The sequence below is a fragment of the Podarcis muralis genome, chromosome 2 (assembly GCF_964188315.1).
Source record: "Podarcis muralis chromosome 2, rPodMur119.hap1.1, whole genome shotgun sequence".
Lineage (NCBI taxonomy): Eukaryota > Metazoa > Chordata > Lepidosauria > Squamata > Lacertidae > Podarcis > Podarcis muralis.
In genome coordinates, this window is record NC_135656.1 from 91,943,186 (window position 1) to 91,966,082 (window position 22,897).

The 22,897-nt window shown below is 41.5% G+C and overlaps 1 protein-coding gene across 5 annotated transcripts in view; it reads right to left on the reverse strand.

The window, feature by feature from the left end:
- LOC114590891 (contactin-4) overlaps positions 1-22,897 on the reverse strand; it is a 531,471-nt gene that overhangs the window by 200,753 nt on the left and 307,821 nt on the right. For all 5 annotated transcript variants that reach the window (XM_077925018.1, XM_077925014.1, XM_077925015.1 and 2 more), the window contains 2 exons: positions 8,872-8,998; positions 6,991-7,166 (listed from right to left, as the gene is read on the reverse strand). In XM_077925018.1, the coding sequence (XP_077781144.1) occupies positions 6,991-7,166; positions 8,872-8,998 (303 nt within the window). The remainder of the gene's footprint in view (positions 1-6,990; positions 7,167-8,871; positions 8,999-22,897) is intronic.

Genomic DNA, 22,897 nt, shown 5'->3' on the forward strand with positions numbered 1-22,897 from the left:
AACAACAATATAAAAATGTTACAAAGTTACACACACACACACACACACACACACACACATATGTGTGTGTATTAATTCATTTTCCATTTGGCATACACTCCCTCTAAGCCTCTGGGTTCTCACCCAGGTTTCAAACAAACTCTCTGCTCACCCACAAATGTCTCACAATTAGACGGGTTCCTGGAAACAGTGGATATCACCCAGTTGTTCACTCCAGACTTGCTTTTTATGGACAGGCCCAAGGTGGATGGTACCTTCCTCAGGCAGTCCCTCTTCACTCTCCACACCCAGTTTGAGATGCAGTAGGTTTGTTGAGTTTCCCAGAGCATCCAGAGGATGGGGAAAGGGACCCCCTCCACTCACAGTTCTTTCTTTGCCGCCTCCTCCAGCCATTGAGGAAAAGGCCACTGCCCATTTCTTATGACTGAACTCTTGCAACTCACAGAAGCGTGGCATGTGCAGATGTTATCTGAACCCCCCTGCGTAAGCTTTCCTTCTTTTCTTAAAAAATCTATTCCTAAATCTGATTTAGTTTTGTACCAACAAGAAACAAATTCCCACTGAAACATTCATGAACCTCTGAAAGCTATATGTGATCTCGTATAGCTTTAAAAAACGTAGAGCACCATTGCCTGATGAATAATCACCACGAGTGATAAGGCACACAGCTATAGGGTCCCTGAAAGGCTTTGCTGCAATACTGCCACAATATTCTAATTCCCATGATATTATGGAGCAACTTCCTCTAGCAGCCAAGAGGTCAGGCCAGAGCAAAGCAAATTGGTGCTTCACTTTAAAAGCACTGGACAGCATGGAATGATCAAAGTGGGCTTAGAGCTCTCCCTTAACTCAAAACCAATCTACCAACAGAGCCTCACGATGAACTGCAACAAGCCCTTGTGAAACATCCAGGGAGGATCTTCCATCCCCCTCCCCCCCAACCCAAATGTTGAAAAGTTAACCCATGCACTAGGAACTAAAATTTATGAGCAACCAGATTTTTTCATGGCCACAAGCACAAAGCAAACGGATCAAAGTGTACCAACCAACACCATAGGTGCCTGTAAGACAAGAAATAAATGTAATAAACCAGAAGGAGAGGAGGCTGCACAGCACTTTAGGAGATCAATTATTTATTTTGCTACTCGGTTATGTATTAATAATTCATAGCTCCGAAGATCATCTTTCTGAATAGGATGAACAGCATATTGCCCACTTAGATATAGGCTTAGTTCCTTGTTGATTTAGGCTGCAGTTCTGTAAACAGCTAGGCTGCTTAACTCCTACTGACTTCGAAATGCTTTAAGTAGCCTAACTGATTGCAGAATTTTGTTTCTGAAAAAATAAATCAATGCTTGCATCCAGTTGTGTTCTTCCACTGATGGATAAATGTCAAAGGCTTCCATGAAAGGGGGAGATGATTTTTGCCAGTTCTCTCTCTTCCCTGCAGTTTCCTGCACCACCATCATGCTGTTTGCTGTTGTGAAGTGTCCTCAACCACCAGGGACAGATGGCTAGAAAGGATAGGGGAAATCAGCAAAAAATGCCTCTGCCCTTTCCACTAATGGAAGCCACCACCTGATCAAACAGCCTTCCATCAGTGGAGGAAGACAATTGGATACCACCCAATGCCTTTATGTCCTTTATTTAAGCTATCAAGATAATATCCAGCAGAAAACAACAGTGCCATGCTAAGCTTCCCCATCCAGGAAAACCATCACAGCATAATCTGAATTACTTCATTCACATATTAATATTAGGGGCTATGCCCCTTCTCACTCAATTTGCCAAATCCCTGCCATTCCCCCACATTAAGTCCCTTGAGGTTCTCCTCCTCACCCTGTACAACTATTAAGCTCGTTTTTTTCTTGGCCTCTTGGATTTTACTGCATGCAAATCCAGGATTGTGATGAAGCACTACAAATCCTCCAACAGGGGCTGAGTGATGACAACCTTACAATTTTATGGATATAGGAAGATGAGCATTTGACCATGCTATGAAGAATTAAATTCTGTGAATCTTTACAACTGCAAGCAAAGGTGTGTGTTTTTTAAAGTATCATCAATCCACATCTCATTAGTTATTCCTTACTTTTGTATTTTTTTTTTTAAAAAGCATGTCAAGAAACAATGAGGAAAATTTGAAATGTTAATTATTATAACATATCAAGTATTTGAGGGCACATATATAGCACTTTTATCAAAATCAGTTTGTAACCTAAATACATATTTCAGGAATAATTGCTGATCCACTCTGACCTCCTCAAGAGCTTAAATAGCTACTTCAGAGTTTAATCTGCAGGGAATAAGCTACATGAAAAATAATTTAGCCCTTAACCAGGAGACAGAGGGAGAGAGAGAACCAACATCTTTTAATGATGCCCTTGTATTCAAATTTAACCCTTGAGTATAATGACAGCCTTTTATCTCCAAACTAGATGGGTATAATTTGCCACAGAAGTTAAAATGCGGCATCAGAGGGAAGAAAGCAGAGGTCATCAACAACATAATCGGTGGTAGAGATTAAAGGAGGAACTGTGAAAGGTGCTGACTGATAGACTAACTGAACCTCCAACAGTCAAGCTATAAATATCTTATAAATATAAATATATTTTCCCATGCTATAAATATCTTATAGTATGATGGAAACAAAGCATGGAGCAGCCGTTGAATCTACAAGTAGGTCAAGGGCTGCAAGTACGAGAACAGTCAATACAGAGGTCCCTGAATAGCAAAGTAAGATTCAGGATAAATGGTATTGTAGTGGCAGAAATAGAAACCCATGGAGCGACTAAAGTCAAATGAACTTTTTTAGTGGTGCATCAAATTATTAGTAGGGGGTGGTATTTTGAGATTTCTCCTTCACATAAAACCAAAAAGAAAGCATTTCTTCAGTGAAGGAGGCTTTGTGCTCTGAAATCGGCTTGGACTTTCATGAAGTGTCCATTACAGTTCATTTTATTCTATTAGAATTACATACATTTTGGAATTGAAAAGAATACATTATTAAAATTGATGCACATCTTTATTGCTTTTTAGAAGCAAATGATGTGTAATAAACTTAATCCAACAAGGATATTTCGAAATTTCGACAGTTCTGTTTGCCATCTCAGACAAAATAAGTTGATATATTTTTTTGAGAAAAAGCAAAACTAATTAAAAAGCCTCCAAACACAACATGCCCCCCCACTCCTTTCATCCTATTTCAAATCAAAATGTGAGTGATGTGTCTGACATTTACTTGATATAAATGTTAAGAAGGTGCTGGGTATGAAAGTCACCATTTGCCACTTCATTGCTAAAGAACACACTTTGCTTATTAAGGCAACCTCCTTAATTAAAAATCAGTCAAGCCAAGCTTATGCTTGCTCATCTATCAAAGCTTCTATTATAGTCCAGATGTTTTCTTGGGTCTACAATGACATACCAATTAAACAAAACACATATTTTAATGTAGCATGCTCACAATCTTCAAAGTTCTTTCTTTCTATTACAAAACAAATCAACTCACACAAAAAGCAAAATCTCCAAACCTGCCAAGTTCAGTAGTTAAAAGGGCACCTCCTATTGATGTCAATTCAATATCGCCCACATTTATTTTGACACTGGATGATTTAGCTATTTATTATTGCTCTTTAAGCTCAGTGAACCGTTTAAGTAAGTGGCCAAGTCCTAGCTGAATTAATGGCTTTTGCCATTTTATCATCTTCTGTGTGGCTTGAATATATGGTCAGGCTGGTGTGGAACTTTCTCACATGGTATGAGGACAGCAAAATCTTTTCAAAGCAGTTGGCTTTGAATAATAATGTACCACTGTATAGAAACTTAGTTTGATGAATAGCAAACTTATTTGATTTGTGATGTCTAAGGTACTGGAGAGCACCAGGATTCAAGAGGAAGAAGAAGTATTTATGAAGCAATCTCCCTGACAAACCAGCATCTAAAGTTATTAGTCTCCAAGAAGCTGTTCATTACCTATGTTCCACAAGAAGAGCACATTTTCAGTCGTTGAACAAGCACCATCAGTATATAAGCAGCTGATACTATATTGTAAATTATTTTGAAAAATATAATACTTTGTCTTCCCAATAGCTATTACTTTTCACTGATCATTTTTCAATAAAGCCCGACATAAAAATTGGCTTTTGTTTTGGTATATGTTTTAATTTTCAATTTTAATTTCCAGCATCAATATAATCAGCATAATTCAACTGCATAAATAAAATGCTGGCCAAGGAAGAAAAACAGTGACAGGGCACAAACAGGAAGCTCACTGAAACTTAGTAATATTTCACTTAAGAGGCAATTATACGCATCAATTCCAGTGAATACGCGTGTGCGCGCACACGCACAGGGACATAGGACAACAACCAGCCCTTCGTGAATAAAAAATAGTGGCCATACTGAACAGTGTCTTACCTGAGTAATTCTAGCCTTTTATTGAAGGGAACTAAAACAGGATGTGCATGCCTGATGTTAAAAACATTTTAGCTGAACACTTTGTGTTTTTAATATCCTGTTGGAAGCCGCCCAAAGTGGCTGGGGAGTCCCGGCCAGATGGGCGGGGTATAAATAATTTATTAGTGGTGGTAGTAGTAGTAGTAGTAGTAGTAGTAGTAGTAGTAGTAGTAGTAGCTGATTTGTAGTTTAGATGTTGCTGTTTTTTATTTAGTGATGTTTTGCTTAACTTTTGTAAATCACCTTGTAATGAGTTTCTCCAAAGAGAGAGAGCATGAACGTGTAAAATAATAAATAATTACAATGATTTAAGAGTAGGAAGAGTGTCCCTGCCCAAATCCACAAGTTATCCAGGGCACACATGTCTATCATTTTTTTCATACTTTGGGAAATTATGAATACTGTGGTACCTCGGGTTAAGAACTTAATTCGTTCTGGAGGTCCATTCTTAACCTGAAACTGTTCTTAACCTGAGGTACCACTTTAGCTAATGGGGCCTCCCGCTGCCACCGCGCGATTTCTGTTCTCATCCTGAAGCAAAGTTCTTAACCCGAGGTACTATTTCTGGGTAAGTGGATTCTGTAACCTGAAGCGCCTATCACCCGAGGTACTACTGTACTTTACAGAATACATGTCAAAAGAAGACTATGATATCCTAAGCTATTTCTGCATCTTCATCAGATTTAGATGATGATGATGATTAGAAACCCTAAAACCAGGACAAGCAGACTTGAGGAAGAAGAGTTTGAGACAAAAGCAAAACCTATCCCAAGTGTGTACTCTACAGCAGGGTTCTAAAACAAAACACAGCAAAACTTAATTTCCATTTCATGGTCCAATGAAGCCGTTCCAAACAAAGATTTGCCAAAATAATGTGCCAAGTCACATCCACAAGCAAGAATCTTGATATGAATTACTTCTAACTGCTAGTATCCTTTAAAACATAGTACCGAATGGATTAATACTGTAATTCAAATGGCTAAACTGAGCAGTATAAGCAATGATTTTTACTAAAAAGAAAGAGGTGAATGAGAAATAAGATAGGTTTAAATACATAGCTTATTGTATGTTCATATTTATGTAATATCACGCCATGCTCTATAAAGTAAGGCAAATCAGAACAACCTAAGAGTACAGTCACCTGATACCACACCCTCAGCATGCTGACTCAGAAGTAATTACCACGGTTTTCAGTGGTGTTTTCTCCCTTGTAAGTATACATGTGATTCCAGCCTAAATGTCTTTGGGGCAGGGGTAAAAAATCGATTTAAACCTTTTGACTAATTAATTAACTTTGATAGAGTTATATGACAGCTGAAAATATGGGGGTAGGGTCAGCCAGGAGTTCAGAACAGAACAGACAACAAACATTTGAGGACAACTAATCTGGTTTTATGTAAGTGACGTATAAAGTTGAAGGACAAATGCCATTTTCAAAGTCAGCAGTGCTGAGTAATCCTTTCTTAGATCCAACACTACATTATAAAAAGTCACTGTAAGTTTTGCCTTTTTGAAGTTCTGAAACGTAAAAAATGTTTTGAAAACTGATGCACTTAGGCTAACAAAACTCCAGTGTCAGGAGAGAAAGATGATCTGATGTTAGATTCGCCCCTCCTTGCTTCTGTGGACATCTCCAGTACTCTGGCCCAACACCAATAAAAGAAGGCTGAGGTTCGAAAAACCAAAAGGGAGGCATGCCAATGGCAGCTCTGAAGATCCAAATCCATCACATGGGAGAGATCCAGGCTAGCTCCAGGTAGATTTAAGGTAAAGGTAAAGGTACCCCTGCCCGTACGGGCCAGTCTTGACAGACTCTAGGGTTGTGCGCCCATCTCACTCAAGAGGCCGGGGGCCAGCGCTGTCCGGAAACACTTCCGGGTCACGTGGCCAGCGTGACAAGCTGCATCTGGCGAGCCAGTGCAGCACACGGAAACGCCGTTTACCTTCCCTCCAGTAAGCGGTCGCTATTTATCTACTTGCACCCGGGGGTGCTTTCGAACTGCTAGGTTGGCAGGCGCTGGGACCGAGCAGCGGGAGCGCACCCCGCCGCGGGGATTCAAACTGCCGACCTTTCGATCGGCAAGCCCTAGGCACTGAGGCTTTTACCCACAGCGCCACCCGCGTCCCATCCAGGTAGATTTAGACCCCTCTTATTTTCCCCACACTGCTTACAATGGGAGGAAAACTGTTCACTCTGCAAAACAGTGGAGTGAACAAATGCTATTTTGCCCTCATTTCTGCACTGCTGATGGTCAGCCTGCCTTTGGTTCCCTCTCACAACCTTAATATTGCACAAATTATTAATAATTTCTCACTACATACACTTTTTTCCTTTTTAATTTTCTCTGTAAAACAGACCTATCAAAATGTTTACTTATTTACAGATTAAATAACACATCCTATGAATCAAGATACATTCTAAATGGAGCTATGTATATATGAACCTTTATAGAGACATCAATTTAATAGCCCCACCCCCAACATTATGTTGTAACAAAGTAATATCTACCATATGATATTGTTGCTACTTACACGCAAATTGTAGTTTAGCTTCTCGGCTAACAATTGTTCCAAATGAGTTCGTTGCTACGCACTGGTATGTTCCAGCATCTTGAGTTTTATTGGGATTATTGATCAACAAGCTGCCTTCAACCACACTGTAGCGGTAATCCATACCAATGTCAACAATGGTTCCATTTAACTTCCACCTATGGTACAAAAGTGGAAGTGGTTGAATTTTGCTTGGGGGGTTGGGGAGCGAGAGAGAGAGAAATACAACAAATGACCTTCTCTTTATTTCCTAAGTACCATGAAAACACATTTTCCTGTATAAATCTGAAATGTTATATAAACATTTAACCTGATAAGTAATCTTACCAGTCAGTCACAAACCTGATTCATGTTTACATCACTGTTGTGGTACTGCTTTTACTGAATCTGATGCTCTGGGTGATTACTTATTTTTACAGAATCTTACAGCTCAAGGGCTAAATCATCCAGTCCAACACCGCACACTAAGGGAAGGTCTATTGTATCCAACACCTTCATTGATTACCTCTTCTTATTTAGATTATAATGTATAAACAGCAGAGGGATGGAAACATAATACAATAGAGACACAGAAATTCCTAGAGAATAAGAAAAGTACCCCAAACTGATTTTCCCAGGGCAAAATCCATAAATTTCTAAAATAGGTCCAGAGTGGGTTTATTTCAATTTAGGCCCTATAAATAGTTGTTGTTGTTTTGAGAACACTCATATAACAAACATTTTACTTAAAATTTGTTTGGATTAAAACATTTTCATATTTATAGTCTTTGGTGGATAATCTTTACTATTTAGAGCAGAATACTTTATATAGTGAATTTAATACACATTTACACACAGCATTTTAAATCTGCTATTAATGCTATTATTTCAGTATTACAATCTACTGACCATGCATTAACTTCCCTATTTATAAACTACTATATACCCCTATATTAAGTCCAAAGATACCCCCTCACTGCAAAACAGATGCTTTATACTTTTTTAGATCTACTGCTCAGAATATCAACCTCATTTCTCAATAAACAAGTCTATTCAGACTATTTAGGCATAATAAATTTCTTCTTTATTGACCTTCCTTTTAAAGTCACAGAAAGAAGAATGTCCAAATACCATCATGCTTTGTTATCTCTTTCCTTTTGTCTACCAAGTCTTCTTGCCTAGTCTCTTTTCTCCTCAAGAGATTGACTGTAAGGCAGTATTCAAATTAAACAAATGAATTAAATGAAAATAAAACCCTTTTATCTCTTTCATATTATTACTATGATCATGTCACTCCTCTTATTAACCTTCTCCACTGGCTCTTTGAACATCACTTTCCCCATTAACTTTTAGATTTTAATTCTATGCAAAGCATCACAAGTTGTCACAAATTGAATACCTGTTAGGCATAAAATCATAGACTTGCAGAGTTGGAAGGGACCCCAAGGATCATCTAGTCCAACCCATTGCCATGCATGATAGTAACAAACAGTATTTTGGCACTTTAAAGGCTATCATTTATTGTGTGGCATAAGCTTCTGAGTGCCACAGCCTTCCTCAAATATGTGAAATCAAAACCCACTTTTACCTCCTTACATAGCTATTCTGTGCATCAGCCAAATTACATCCTAGTTTATGAAATCATTTGACATAATAAAAATGAGCCTCTTCACAGTCCCACGAGCTTTTTCAGTGCTGCTATTGAGTGAATATGGCTGGTCCTTGGAAAGCGAAAACATAAATGTAGACCTGATAGTTTCTTTTCAGTTTACTGGAGGGGTTTTCCTCCGACATGTATAGTGCCAGGGTTTTTCTTCACTTTCTTCATAGCAACAGAACATTGTGCCCCCGCCTCCAAAAAAAGTTGAACGATATGCAACAAACCTTATAGTTGGTTTAGGATTTCCCTTCACTTCGCAGTTGAGTTTGACTTTCTTTTCCTCAGAATCCAGTGCAAAAACGACACTGCTTGGTTCCTGGATGAAAACTGGTCCGTGCAGCGTGTTATCATCTGTGGTATACATAATAATAAAATTCACATATATTTCATGTAACTAAAACCAACCTACTACTGCTTATAAGGAAGACAATCTGGCAGTTTGAAGTGTAACATCCAATTTACATTCAGTTACGAGAGCTCCTTGGAGGAAAAGTAGAATGGATATGAATTGATAAATAAGGAGTAATCAAAATAAAAAGTATCGCTCCACCCTGCCTCAGTTTGGGGTTTGGAATCAAGGGGGAAGGGAGCCCCTAAAAACTAAAGAAAACTCAACAGCCTGAGATTCAAGTATGTGAGAGAATGCCTTCTCCCAAACCTTCTCTCCATTTTTTTAAGATCAGTTAAGGAGGCCTTCCTGATAGTCCTGAAAATGGCTGAAATAAGTAGTGCTGGGGCCCATAGCTGGGCTTCTTCAGTGGCAGCTCTAAAACTTCCTACTGAAGTACACCTTGCCTCAAAGTTAAATCTTTTTAGAAGCAAGGTGAGGATGTACCTATTTCACCAGGCAGGTGGCAATGTGTAACCTGTCTGTGGTTAGTTTTGGATTGTGTCACTCACTATTTTATGCTTTCTGTCTTACGTTTATGCTGTGCTTGTCTTGTATTTCTGTTTTAATAGCTTTTAGAATATCTACTGATGTGTTTTAATGTGCTGTATGTCGCCCTGTGACCTTATGGTGAAAGGCGGTATATAAATTCCTAAATAAAGAAATGGACAGATAAACCAATAAAAACCCCTAAAGAAAACAGAACCTGGGTCACAACCAGGATATTCAGGGTAAACACTGGATTTTATATGTGGGTCCTAAGCAAACCCGGCATGTGGCTGTCTTCTGGGACAGGTTTACCTTAGTAGGTGTACAAGGCAGAGCAATCCATGTTCTCATGCTATATATAGTCTTTGAACACTTGAGTTCTCAACTGAACAACCCTCCGTACCATCCTACTATTTGTAATGGTTGCCCTCATAACAACAGGAGGGAGGGGGATTTCCTAATACTGAAATGTCAGTCACATGATTTTTCTACCTTGGAAAACATGGAAATCGCTTTACTTCTGGATTAAGAGTGACCGAGCAGTGCACAGACCTGATTGGCCTGATTGGGACAGGGAAGAGTAGTGTTAGTTCACAGAAACAGACTAGATGCTATAAAATCAACTAACTAACTAACTAACTAACTAACTAACTAACTAACTAACTAACTAACTAAAGATGGTAAACATTTGCCATGGATGGTAATAATGTTAAGGGTCTTGCAAAGTTCACTTCTTTGATTGAAGTGAGTTTGAGCCAAAACTTTTGGAGTTAAACGGAGTTCATTAATGGAAAAGGAGGAAGGTAGATCATTAATTCGATATGAAGACACAGTTGGGAATAAATGGTTTTGAAATGCAAAAGTGATCTGTATGCCTTATTATTTTAGTGGGAAAACATGAGTGATTACTAGGCAACAAGAAATGACAAAAGGCGGAAGGTGGAAGGCACTGCCAATCGAAGAACAACAAAACCCTCACACAGCAGAAGTCACAGGACTGAGCATCCATGTTCCATGGTTCATCACTGTGAAAAGTATAGTATTCCTGAAGCTTCCAAGAGCAAAGGTTTTAACATATAACAATGAGATATGTTGCTGAAATATGAAAGTAGATACTTTTTCTTTTAGTCAATGGGTCACAGAAATGACCACTAAGCTGCTTTTGTATGAATATAATAGTCCTGAAGTGGATAGAAAGAGATGTTCTTCGGACTCAAATAGGAAATATAACAAAAACGTCTGTTGGAGAAAGGCTCAAGGTGATTTTGAGAAAAGTGAATGAAAATAACTACTATCAAAACTGATCTGGATGTACTTAACTTCTACTCTTGCTATGACCTTTGGAAGGATATTTCAGCAAAGTATGACTATATGACTAGAAAAGGTCTCAACACCACACCACTAACAAGCTCTCTAATGCATACCTGGGAATTTACTTGGCACCATGAATGTTGCAAGAGGAGATACATCTTCCAGCAATATCCTATGCATGGTTACTCAGAATTAAATCCCACCATGTTCAATGGAGCTTTCTCTCAAATAAGTGTACACAGGATGCTACCGTAATCTTTAAGTTTCCACACCTGCTATCCAGCAGCATTCCCAAACTTATGTGCCACACTGCACAATTATGACAATACATGATAAGGAGAGGGGGGAATGCTGCAAATCCAAAAAGGTTTTTAGTTGGTGTGGTAAGCCACCACAATAGCAGATTCCCTATATTAATTCCCAGCAAAGGACCCCTCCTATACTAAGCAACAAATACCGTATTTTTCGCCCTATAGGACGCACTTTTCCCCCTCCAAAAATGAAGGGGAAATGTGTGTGTGTCCTATGGGGCAAATGCAGGCTTTCGCTGAAGCCTGGAGAGCGAGAGGCGTCGGTGCGCACTGACCCTCTCGCTCTCCAGGCTTCAGGAAGCTATCCACAAGCCTTGGGAGCCCGGCGGGAGGCCTACGGTAACTAGGAAAGTTTATGTGATTCACCCCACCTAAGGGCTGCTTTATTCACACAGCCCCAAAGGGATGTGGGATCACCCCACAGTGAATATATGCGTGAAGAGGTCTAATGTTATGATCCAGATACAGAGCTGAAGTTCCTCATAGCAGTACAAAAACAGGGATGTGTCATGATGAGCCCATGGAGACCTCTTGGCATGACTGGCCAGAGGGGAAGGAGGTATGGGATGAGAGTGCTGAGTTTGATGTTGGGGTGAGGGTTCACCAGATGTTTCTGCCCTGATGATGTCAGACATCCCAGCAGAGGTGGGAGAGCTATCTGAACCAGTCCCCAACCTGCCTCCTAATAGCATGAGCTCCATGGTAACTGGGGAGACACATGGACCCCAATTGTACAGTGGACTAGCTTCACAGACTTAGCAAGGGTCTGACTACTCCGCTAGGAGATATCCCATTGCAGGACATTGCAGCAGAGGTGGAAGTGTCATGGGAGCCTCCAATCACTCCACATTCTGTGAGCTAGGTTGCCCCAGCAACTAGGAAGGCACACGAGCCTGAGTTGAACTGTCAGCCGGCCAAGCAGACCAAAGTCCCATCTCCAAGAATATAGTGCCAGATGCACTACTACAAGGATACCCAGCCTACTCACAAGAAGACCAACTTGCTTTCCCAGTCCTATTGCTCAGGACCTGAAATGCACATATCCCTATACCCACCCCAGTCTTCAAAAGCAGGGCAAAGGGATGTGTCTGTCAGGTGTTGAGGCAACATCCTAGCTTGGGTCTTCCCCATTTACCTTCGAGCTCTGCTTTGAACCACTGAACCATGTAACCTGAAATCTGATCTACGTTTAGACTGCGTGGTGATTTTTGGAATAAAACCTTCATTAGTAACAGAACTGCAATTTCAAGTACTGTGACTATGAGTAGGTTAAGCAGGAGTAAAGCTGCAAACAGAGGTGGCATAATGAAGTCATGATAACTGACAAATTACACTTAGCAAGTCCTTGAATGCTTACACCTGAGGGTTCTAAAACAGCTTAAATCTGAAATTGTTGCAATTTTTAAATATGCGATTTATCTCTAAAATTGGTCTGCTTACTAGAGAGTTGGAAATCAGCCAACACCACACTTATAAGCGAAGCCAGGAAACTACACATCATTACATAAAGCTCAGGTACAATTGCCAGTTGCTTTGTGGCTGCAGAGGTAAGGAGAGACACACAACATTTGGGGCTTTTAAGCTATGAAAAAAGGTAGAATAAGTGGGCACTGAAAGACATGCAGAAATCTATCCCTGGTACGGACAAAGTGGAGAGGGAGAAACCCTCTCTCATAATACAGTCGTACCGTGGATCCTGAACGCCTTGGTACTCGGATGTTTTGGCTCCCAAACGCCGCAAACCCGGAAGCAATTCTTCCGGTTTGCGAACATGCTTTGGAAGCCGAACGTCCGATGCGGCTTCCACGGCTTCCGATTGGCTGCAGGAACTTCCTGCAGCCAATCGGAAGCAGTGCTTTGGTTTCTGAACGTTCTGGAAGTCGAACGGACTTCCGGAACGGATTCCATTCGACTTCTGAGGTATGACTGTACCAGAACTCAGGTCCATCCAAAGAAATTGAATGTTGGAAGATTAAAAGAAAGCACTTCTCACAGCACCAAGTTACACTATGAAATTTGCTCCTACGAGATGTAGTGATGGCCACCAATCTGGATGGCTCTGAAAGGGGATTAGACAAATTCATGGAGGATAAGGCTACTACTACCGAAGGCTAATGGGCCATAATGGCTATGTTCTCCCTCCACAGGTGGGAGAAGTGGTGTTGAACACAGGTCCTGCTTGTGGGCTTGCCTTAGGCATCTTTTTGGCCACAGTTGCAACAGGATGCTGGACAAGATGACCTGACCCTTTGACCTGACCCAGCAGCGTTCTTCTTATACAGTGGTACCTCAGGTTAAGTACTTAATTTGTTCAGGAGGTCCGTACTTAACCTGAAACTGTTCGTAACCTGAAGCACCATTTTAGCTAACAGGGCCTCCTGCTGCTGCTGCGCCGCCGGAGCATGATTTCTGTTCTCATCCTGAAGCAAAGTACTTAACCCGAGGTAATATTTCTGGGTTAGCGGAGTCTGTAACCTGAAGCGTATGTAACCTGAGGTACCACTGTATTCTTGTGAATATAGGTCCTTTGGTTGTGTCCAGTAGTGATGGGATTTGTCACTGTTACATTCAACAAGTTGGCTTGGGTAAGACAGAAAAAGTAAAAAGTTGCATAACGCAGTGCAAATCTTTAGTGTAAACCTTGCAGGGATACGGTTGTTTCTGACATGCCCGTTTGTGTTTTCAATCCCCTCAAGAAATAGCAATCACTCACAAAGAACTATGGGTTCAAAATAGTATTAGTTAAGTTAATTAACTTATGTCAAACATGTAGATTGTTTTTGTTTTTGTTTTTTTTGTGAGGGCAGGAGAAATTACATCAAAACGAAGATGACAGTTCAGCAGTTCAGGTCACTATCTGCATTTGAAAATGCCAGCAACAGGCACATTTTAATATTTGTCTTTTAAACAATGAAGTTCTTTCTCTCAGCAAGACAAAAAGAGCCCATTAAAAATATTACTAGGTTTGAAGAAAATAAATTACATGGGCTAAAGAAAATGAGAAATTCTGAGAGCAGCTGTCAGCATAAAAGCAGAACAAAGGGGGAAATGGGGAAATGACAACAATGCACAATTATCATTATTTAACTGGTTATTCTTCTCCCCTCCCCCCAGCCCTTTTAATTACTACCACTGTATAACCAAGTTCATAATCTGTTTAGTCAACAGCCGATACAGTCCTTTAGAAAGAAAAGCGCTTGTGCATTATTCTACCCATTTTGGGGTTAAATTCTCAGATGGTGTGAATCAGCACTAAATACAATAGTCTTACACAGTGCGCACCTGTTGGCCATCTGGAGCAAATAATTCAGACACTCAGCTATGAATGAATGATACAAAATCGTTCTCTGGATGCCACACAGAGACAGAGAATGCATAGAAACTGCAATCCTGTGACCGTATATGTGTTTTATTTCCTTGAAAATTAAAATTGACAACTATGTGATGAACACAGACAGTTTCAGCGAAATAATGAACATGATGGAAAAGCAGCACCACGCAGCATAGAGGAAAGAATAACCTGATATTCAACAACACGACTAGTAAAAACATACCCATGTATCAAAATATTTAAATCAGCCAAACCACCCGAATTATCTCCCTGGATTTTCTTCTAGTTATTTTGGAGAAAGACCTATGTAAGTCTGTGTTCTGAAGCCCCCTATGTATGGGATGCTTAGAGCACACTTCCTTTTTGGCCTGTCACAGGACAGACAAGAATTGGTGGTCTCAGGAGTTTATGCAGTGGTGGTTCTGCACTCACCCTCCTGCATTCTACAAATAAGACTGGGTCAATAGCAAGAGCAAGGAGGAGGCACAACTACCTCTCATATGCAATATATCTTCCACCCACGGTCAGAAAAGCAGCTGGGGTAACAATTTTGGGTAGAAAATAATGCTGCAGGGGAAAGCAATAAGCAGCAGCCCACTGGACTTTAATATCTGCTTTCTACTGACATGTCCTTCAGACCACACCTGGAGACTGTGTCTTGTTCTGGACGGCACAATTTAACAAGGATATTGACAAGCTGGAATGTGTGCAGAGGAGGACGACCAAGATGATCAAGGGTCTGGAAACCAAGCCTTATGAGGAAAGGTTGAGGGAGTTGAAATCAAATATCTCTAGGGCAGTCACATGGAAGATGGAGCAAGCTTGTTCTTTCCTGTTCCAGAGGGTATGACTTGAACCAATGGCTTCAAGTTACAAGAAAAGAGATTCCAACTAAACATCAGAAAGAACTTTATGATGGTAAGAGCTGTTGTAAAATAGAACTGACTCCCTCAGGGGGTTGTGGATTCTCCTTCATTTGAGGTTTTTAAGCAGAGGCTGGATGGCTAACAGTCATGGATGCTTTAGCAGTCATGGATGCTTTAGAGTGGATGGGAAACTCAGCCAGATGGGCGGGGTATAAATAATAAAATTATTATTATTATTATTATTATTATTATTATTATTATTATTATTATTACTGAGATTCCTGCATTCCAGGAGGTTGGACTAGATGACCCTTGGAGTCCCTTCCAATTCTACAATTTTATTATTCTATGGGTGCTTGTCATTGAAAAGAAAATTAAGACTATGGCACATGTTTATCCTGTGAGGTCCACTTTAGTCATAAGTAAGGATTTCAGAGAACTCTGATGGAAATGGGAATGGGAATTGCTAGTGCTTGTTTATTTGTTCCATATCCAGAACAGATCTCAATCAAGTAAATACAATCAGTATTTGCTGTTGTTGCTGTTTTTGTGTTCACTTCACAAGCAGTACATAATTGGTTATTCCCCCCCCCCTTTCCATTTGAATTGAAATGAAGAAGGTGGAGTAATGTAATGAAAATGTCGTTTTGCCACAGTGAACAGCGAGATGAATAAAATAGCTTTTGGTGGAATATGAACTGCAGTGGAATAGAAACAATGCTGCAGCACACTCTGAATACAGGAATAATGGAATCAGGTGCCTTCTTACATCCCTAGTCATAAGGGTTAATTTTATCTGAGACAGAGCTCTATAAATTGGAGCTGTTTATGAGTAAGAAATTATGCACACACATTTAAGACAGAGCAAATAGTCTCGTACATTTAATTCAGTCAAAACCTGCAGTGTGTGTGCACGCACCTACACACACACACACACACACACACACACACACACACTAAAGCTCAGTCTTTAAATGTAAGTGAGCAGGTGAACCATTTCAGCTGTCTTCGTTAGATGCACTGATTGATATTGTTAGCAAAATGAAATTTGGTTTATGTTAATTGAAAGTTATGGCCAATTTGAGAGAAGGCTTAATTGAATATTTTGCACTTTGGGGGAAAGCTAATAACTAAACTGAAGAATATTTTTGGATTATATCCAGTGTAAATGATTTTTGAAAGATGTCCTTGTTTTCTGCTCAGGGAATTTATTTTAGATACCTTTTTATAATATAAATGGAAAGAAAGGCATATTGAATTGAAACTCTGGATTTCTGTAAGACAAAAATGAACCATGGGAAGAGTGACTCTTCTAGAAAACTAAGAAGTAAAATGGTTAAGACAGCTGAAGGGCATCACTCATTAAAATTAGTGACTGTTTTTTTTAAGACTAGTCAGCTACATCAAGTCTTTCAAATATGGAGGAGGGGGGGAGAACTAAAGCTGCAATATCCTATCAATACTTACATGTGAGTACCATCTATAGCATTCTCTGTGGTGGCGTGTCCAGACCCTTCACTACACAGTAAGATCACAGCTTATGTGGATTTCACTTCTAAAATTGCAGCTTTACATATTTTTTAAAACAGGAGAGCACAGGACACATCCAAAGGGGCTGTCCAAGATCTCCATAGAGCTTTCAGAACCTGCATGAATGCTTCCCAGTGCCCAGAAAGCAAAACAGAGCTTTAAAAGCTCTTTCTGCACTGTGTTTTCATACCACAGAAAGAGCTGTAAAGACCTCCACCTTGTTCAGTGGGCTATGGGAAGGTCTTAAAGGTAAAGGTACCCCTGCCCGTACGGGCCAGTCTTGACAGACTCTAGGGTTGTGCGCTCATCTCACTCTAGAGGCCGGGAGCCAGCGCTGTCCGCAGACACTTCCGGGTCACGTGGCCAGCGTGACAAAGCTGCATCTGGCGAGCCAGAGCCGCACACGGAAACGCCGTTTACCTTCCCGCTAGTAAGCGGTCCCTATTTATCTACTTGCACTTAGGGGTGCTTTAGAACTGCTAGGTTGGCAGGCGCTGGGACCGAACGACGGGAGCGCACCCCGCCGCGGGGATTCGAACCACCGACCTTTCGATCGGCAAGCCCTAGGCGCTGAGGCTTTTACCCACAGCGCCACCCGCGTCCCTATGAGAAGGTCTTACATGAGCTCAAAAGACCTGCACAAGATCTTGGACAACCCCATGAGATCTTGCAACAGCTTCATCAGGTAAGACTGAACGTGTGGGGCCGTTCTGACTTTACATGGTTTTGCATTTACACATCCCACCAGAATATAACCCCTGTGCAAGATGTGATCCTAGTATATAGCTTTTGAAATGTGCTGAAGCCACACCTCTAAACCCTATTCTTTGATCGGTATATATGTGGACCCATCCTATGGCACTTCCAACAACCTAAGCCAAGTAATAAATCTAATAAATAATCAGAACAGCAGCAGCAGTGTTAGGGACCGTGCTGAGGAGGGCTGCACTGAGGAGGCATGGTGGAGCCACCTGCTCTCCCTGCTCCTGCATCTTCCCAGAAGCAGAAAGACAGTATACATTTGGAACAGTGGTTTGCAGAGGGGCATAGTTCAGAAGGCAGAAGCTGGGAAATACTGGACAGGGAACAACTAGGAGAAGAAACACTGGGAGAGAGAGGGATAACAGATTCACAGTCTCTGGACAGCATTTCTCTGCTCAGCCCAAGGTGGAGAAGAGCTCAGAAAGTCTCAGAACAGAAAGCACAGAGGGTACGAACTCAGATTACAAGACATAGGGGTGACATTGATTAATAGGGATGGAAGGGGTGTAAGCTAAATTGGGAGCACCGCCATTCTGGGTAGACACTTTATTTTGTCCTTCGTTGTGTTTATTAAAAAACTAACTGGTAAGAATTCCTTTCGTTTGATCTGCTCATTTATGGCCACGGGGGAGAAAGACGCTTCCCCAAAGCCTGACAAACAGCAACAGTGCTCACAGTGGAAGTGAGATCAGGTACTATCACTCTTGCTTGGGACACATGCATCTGTAGGCTACTTTTCTGTGTGGAGGGAATAATTCCTTCCAGAACACGTATAACCCCAGACACAGGGTATGTGGGTTTACCTCTAATGTTGGAATCAGGGGGGGGGGGGGATTAATAAGACAAATGGGATTTTCTTAATCAAAGAGAAAGGATGTCCATGTGCAGAGGACAATTTCAGTGTGGCAAAATCAATCTGGTAATGTGCATCAGTTGAAGACATGCACACCCACTCTCTGGTGTGTGCAGCATAAAAACAACAACTTGAAATGTAACGGGGAGGGAGGGGGAAATGACCTTGTTGTGTTTTAAGCCGCTGATGTGTACATAGCCCTTAGACTTCATGAGAAGTAATCACCAACTTCCTACCCTGCTATTTAAAGAAGGGTTTAGGCAGAATCAATGTACAAATATTTGCGGATAAGAAAATAGTTGCTGCTAATTCTGTAGATAAATTGATGTTCCTGCTAGATAGAAGACGGTTGCAAATAATCAACCTGATGAATTTCTCTGAAGAGAATGGCCTGGAAACTAATTCAAGTGACAGCAGAGAATGACGGAAAACTGCATTTCATAATGTATGGTGTTCTTAAAATGCTTAATTTTTTCCGTATCTGCATGATGATGCTACATGGTGCCGAACATGGCATTCTGGCAGAGGTTGGATGGATGCTTAAGCTGACATTCCTGCACTGCAGGGGGTTGGACTCAGGATCCCTCAGGATCCATTCCAACTCTACAATTCTATGATTCTATTATCTATCTATCATCTATCTATCATCTATCTATCTATCTATCTATCTATCTATCTATCTATCTATCTATCTCTCCCTCCCTCCCTCTTTTTGCAACCATCCCATTCTCTGCAGCCCCTTCTCACTCTCTTTCCTTCTTCCTATCAGCCCATTAGGTTATTTCAGGAGACAAAATGAAATGAAAGACTGGACCTTGCTTTTCTTGCTTCATTTGTTACCTTTGGACTTCCACCTCCCATCCCTGTCTCTCCCTCCAGGCTCCCCACCACCATTTTCCTTGGGGAAGGACCATAGTTCAGTAGGTCCCAGATTAAATCCCTGGCATCACCAGTTACAGCATGGAGAGAGCTGAATGAAACCCTGGAGTGTCAGTGTCAACAGGGCTGATGGTCTGGCTCAGTCTAAGGTAGCTTTCACTGTTCTTATTAAATTAGTTAAAGGGCCCAATGTAGCCCTTGGCCCACAGGTTTCCTCACCCCTGCTATAAACTTTAAAGAGTAAATGACCTGGCATATTTTATTATGCAATTCAGCTTCCATGCATTTCTGCCTCCGTGTTTTCCTTAAGTATCATAATAGGATAACTGCTAAGCAACTGTGCTGACATTTCATACGATCTACTTGTCAAAACAGAAGAGTCCTCCTGTGCTTCACTTCACAATTAAAGAAGCAGGCTGCATTGATTTATTGATTTAGTCCCTTTATTTATACGCTTGCTATTTAGTTCCCAAATTTGTTTGCAGCTACAGGAGGCCCGGCTTTATAAAGTGATTTTTGCAGATGCGGCAATTTAAAACCAGATGACAATCTTATAACAGTGCCGGTGCACATGAGCAGTCATTTCACTCTGCTGCCAAATTAATAAAACCACCACAATCACAAACACTTTTGTGTTGCCTTGATGGGGCAATGTTTCTAAATATATGCAGCTTACCTTGGACACAGCATTTTAATCTTCAGTCCTCTGCTGCAGTTATGATCTGCTTTTATTCTCGAATTATAAAATAAACAACAGCCTTGTTCACACTTGTACCTTAACCTCAGAAGAATGGCAGAGTTACAGCTGAAGTGTGAAAACAGAGGTAACCGGTGCTTTTAATCAGTGATGTGTGAATTAATTTTCAGAAGGAATTAAATGTAAGCATTAAGGGGAAGAGTTCTCAATCCTTACTCAGTTTTAATGATGTTATGCCTGTATCTTAGGTCAACTCAATGATTTTATGCAGTTAAAAGATGTTGAGCAATAAGACAATGGGACATGTTGCCTCTTAACTTATTTCTGGGCATGAGTAGTGATACCTCCTTCCTTGGGACCAGGAGGCAGCAACCTGAAACTGATTTATATCTGAAGTAAGGGGCTCCCTGTGCTCAATCTGGAACCTGAATGGTATTAAGCACTGAACTCCCAAAATAAAAAAGGCACAAAACGCACAGCAGGTGAAATCAGAAAGCATAGGTTGAGAATGTCCTTTTGGCTATGACAAGGGATGAGATACACCAGGAAAGAAATTCATCTGGCTGCTCTGTCCCTAGGCATGAATCTGCCACTAAATGATGCCACATCACAGCTTTGTTCCGGGGCAGAATTCAGTGAGGTTGATCAGGCAACCATCCATCTCTGATACAATGCGAGGGTCAGGGACGCGGACTTATAAAAAATATTGGGGGGGCCCGGGAAAGCTCATGAATAATAAATAAGCTCATGAATATGCAAATAAAGTGGCGCCGCCTCCTCGTGAGCGAATAGGGGAGAGCGTGCTGCGCCTATTAATCAGCTCCAAAGGAAATTGGGTGGAGCTTTTGCTCGGGAGGGAGGGCAGGAGGCATGCAGCCCGCCCCTCCCTGTGCATTTTGGGCTGGGGGAGGGGCGGCGATGGCGCTCTGCTGGAGGGGGGCTGGAGATTATTGGGGGGGCGGAGCCCCCCCAAACGAATTTTTGAGGGGGCTCGGGCCCCCTCAAGCCCCATGGAGTCGGCGCCTATGGCGAGGGTACATAAAAAGGGACAACCTGGCAATACAAGAGGCAACGGTGAACTCTGTGAAAGTGGCTCCTCAAAAGTGGCTCAAGAGCATTGGAAGTGTGACCCTAATCCAGGCAAAAGCAAAGTGAAGTGTAGCCATCACCGGTCTGTGCCAGCTCCTGCTTTGCACCATTCTCCTCCCTTTAACTGGTAGGTGCAACCTCTGTTGTGACCCCTCAACCAGCCCCTCACACCTCCAAGATGAGGATACAGATGAAGAGGAAATAACAGGCTGCAGTTGAGCCCTCCTGGCCTTTCCTACCTTTCTCAGACTTGGAGGGCAAGCTCCCAATAGCATCCCCATCTCAGCCACAGCACAGAGGCCCTTTTCCTGTTTCTTGATTCTACATCCCATGTGAGACACAATAATGGCAGGTGGAAGAACTAAGTCTCCTTGCCAGAAGTGTGAGGACAGAGCAGCACACTGGTGAGGTCAAGGTGACACAGGACTACTGGTGGAAGCACTGACTGGCTCCATTATGTTGTCCTGACCATGTTGCCACCACCTAGTCCCAGTAAATGGCAGAGGTGATGTTGTGGGGGCACCAGCTTTGAAACCTTATTGCTCCAGCCACTCCAGCCCAGGCAAAGAAGATGCCCAACCCTGTTTTCAAAATGTTTGGGCAGCAAGCTGTTGTCTCTTTTCCATTCCAGCACTTTGTGTTGGCTCTCCTTCCTCCTCCATTCCTGTTTCAGACACAATTTTACTAGCACAGAGCAGATTAGCACACACATTGGTCTCTACTGAATGACTAAAGTTACTATTCCACAACACACATCCCCGCAATGAGTTGAGGGAAGAAATGTGCTTTAAATTTAAGCTGTGGGTGTGACCATGTGGAGACTACATTCTGGATCCAACTTACAGTGTGTCAGCTGAGAATAAGGCCTGTGCCAGAATTAGAGTTAATGGGCCTACAACAATTATTTCAACGTGCACAGGCTGATATTTGACTTTATCCCCTCATCTCACCTTAGTTCAGGGAACTAACAACAGCTGGATACTAATAATTACCTAATTTTACCTAATTAGGTAATTAGGACACGGGTGGTGCTGTGGTCTAAACCACAGAGCCTAGGGCTTGCTGATCAGAAGGTCGGTGGTTCGAATCCCCGCGATGGGGTGAACTCCCATTGCTTGGCCCCTGCTCCTGCCAACCTACCAGTTCAAAAGCACACCAGTGCAAGTAGATAAATAGGTACCGCTCCAGCAGGAAGGTAAACAGCGTTTCTGTGCGCTGCTCTGGTTCACCAGAAGCAGCTTAGTCATGCTGGCCACATGACCCGGAAGCTGAACACCGGCTCCCTCGGCCAATAAAGCGAGATGAGCGTCGCAACCCCAGAGTCGTCTGCGACTGAACCTAACGGTCAGGGTTCCCTTTACCTTTACCTATAACTGCATTAAAAAAGATCCTCGCTGAACAAAAATAGGTCTAACTTTAAACTTCTAAATCATGCACCATAAACTGAGATAATTGGAAGAAACTGACTTATTTTCACATCTTTCTTCCTGTTCCAGATCATATGAGTAGACTTTTTAAAAAATGTACTTTAAGAGCTACTCTCTGATCTTACAGGATATAGAGAAAAGAAATAGGCCAGAGAAAAAGCAATAAAGCTTTCTGTATATAAATCAATGACAATGACCTATTTCCACCAGAACGTATATCTGGATTATTGTAAAATCACACACTGAAGGTAGCCTTTCTGCATTTAAACCAGGGGTAGCCAATGCAGTGCCTTCCAGATGTTGTGGAATACAATCCT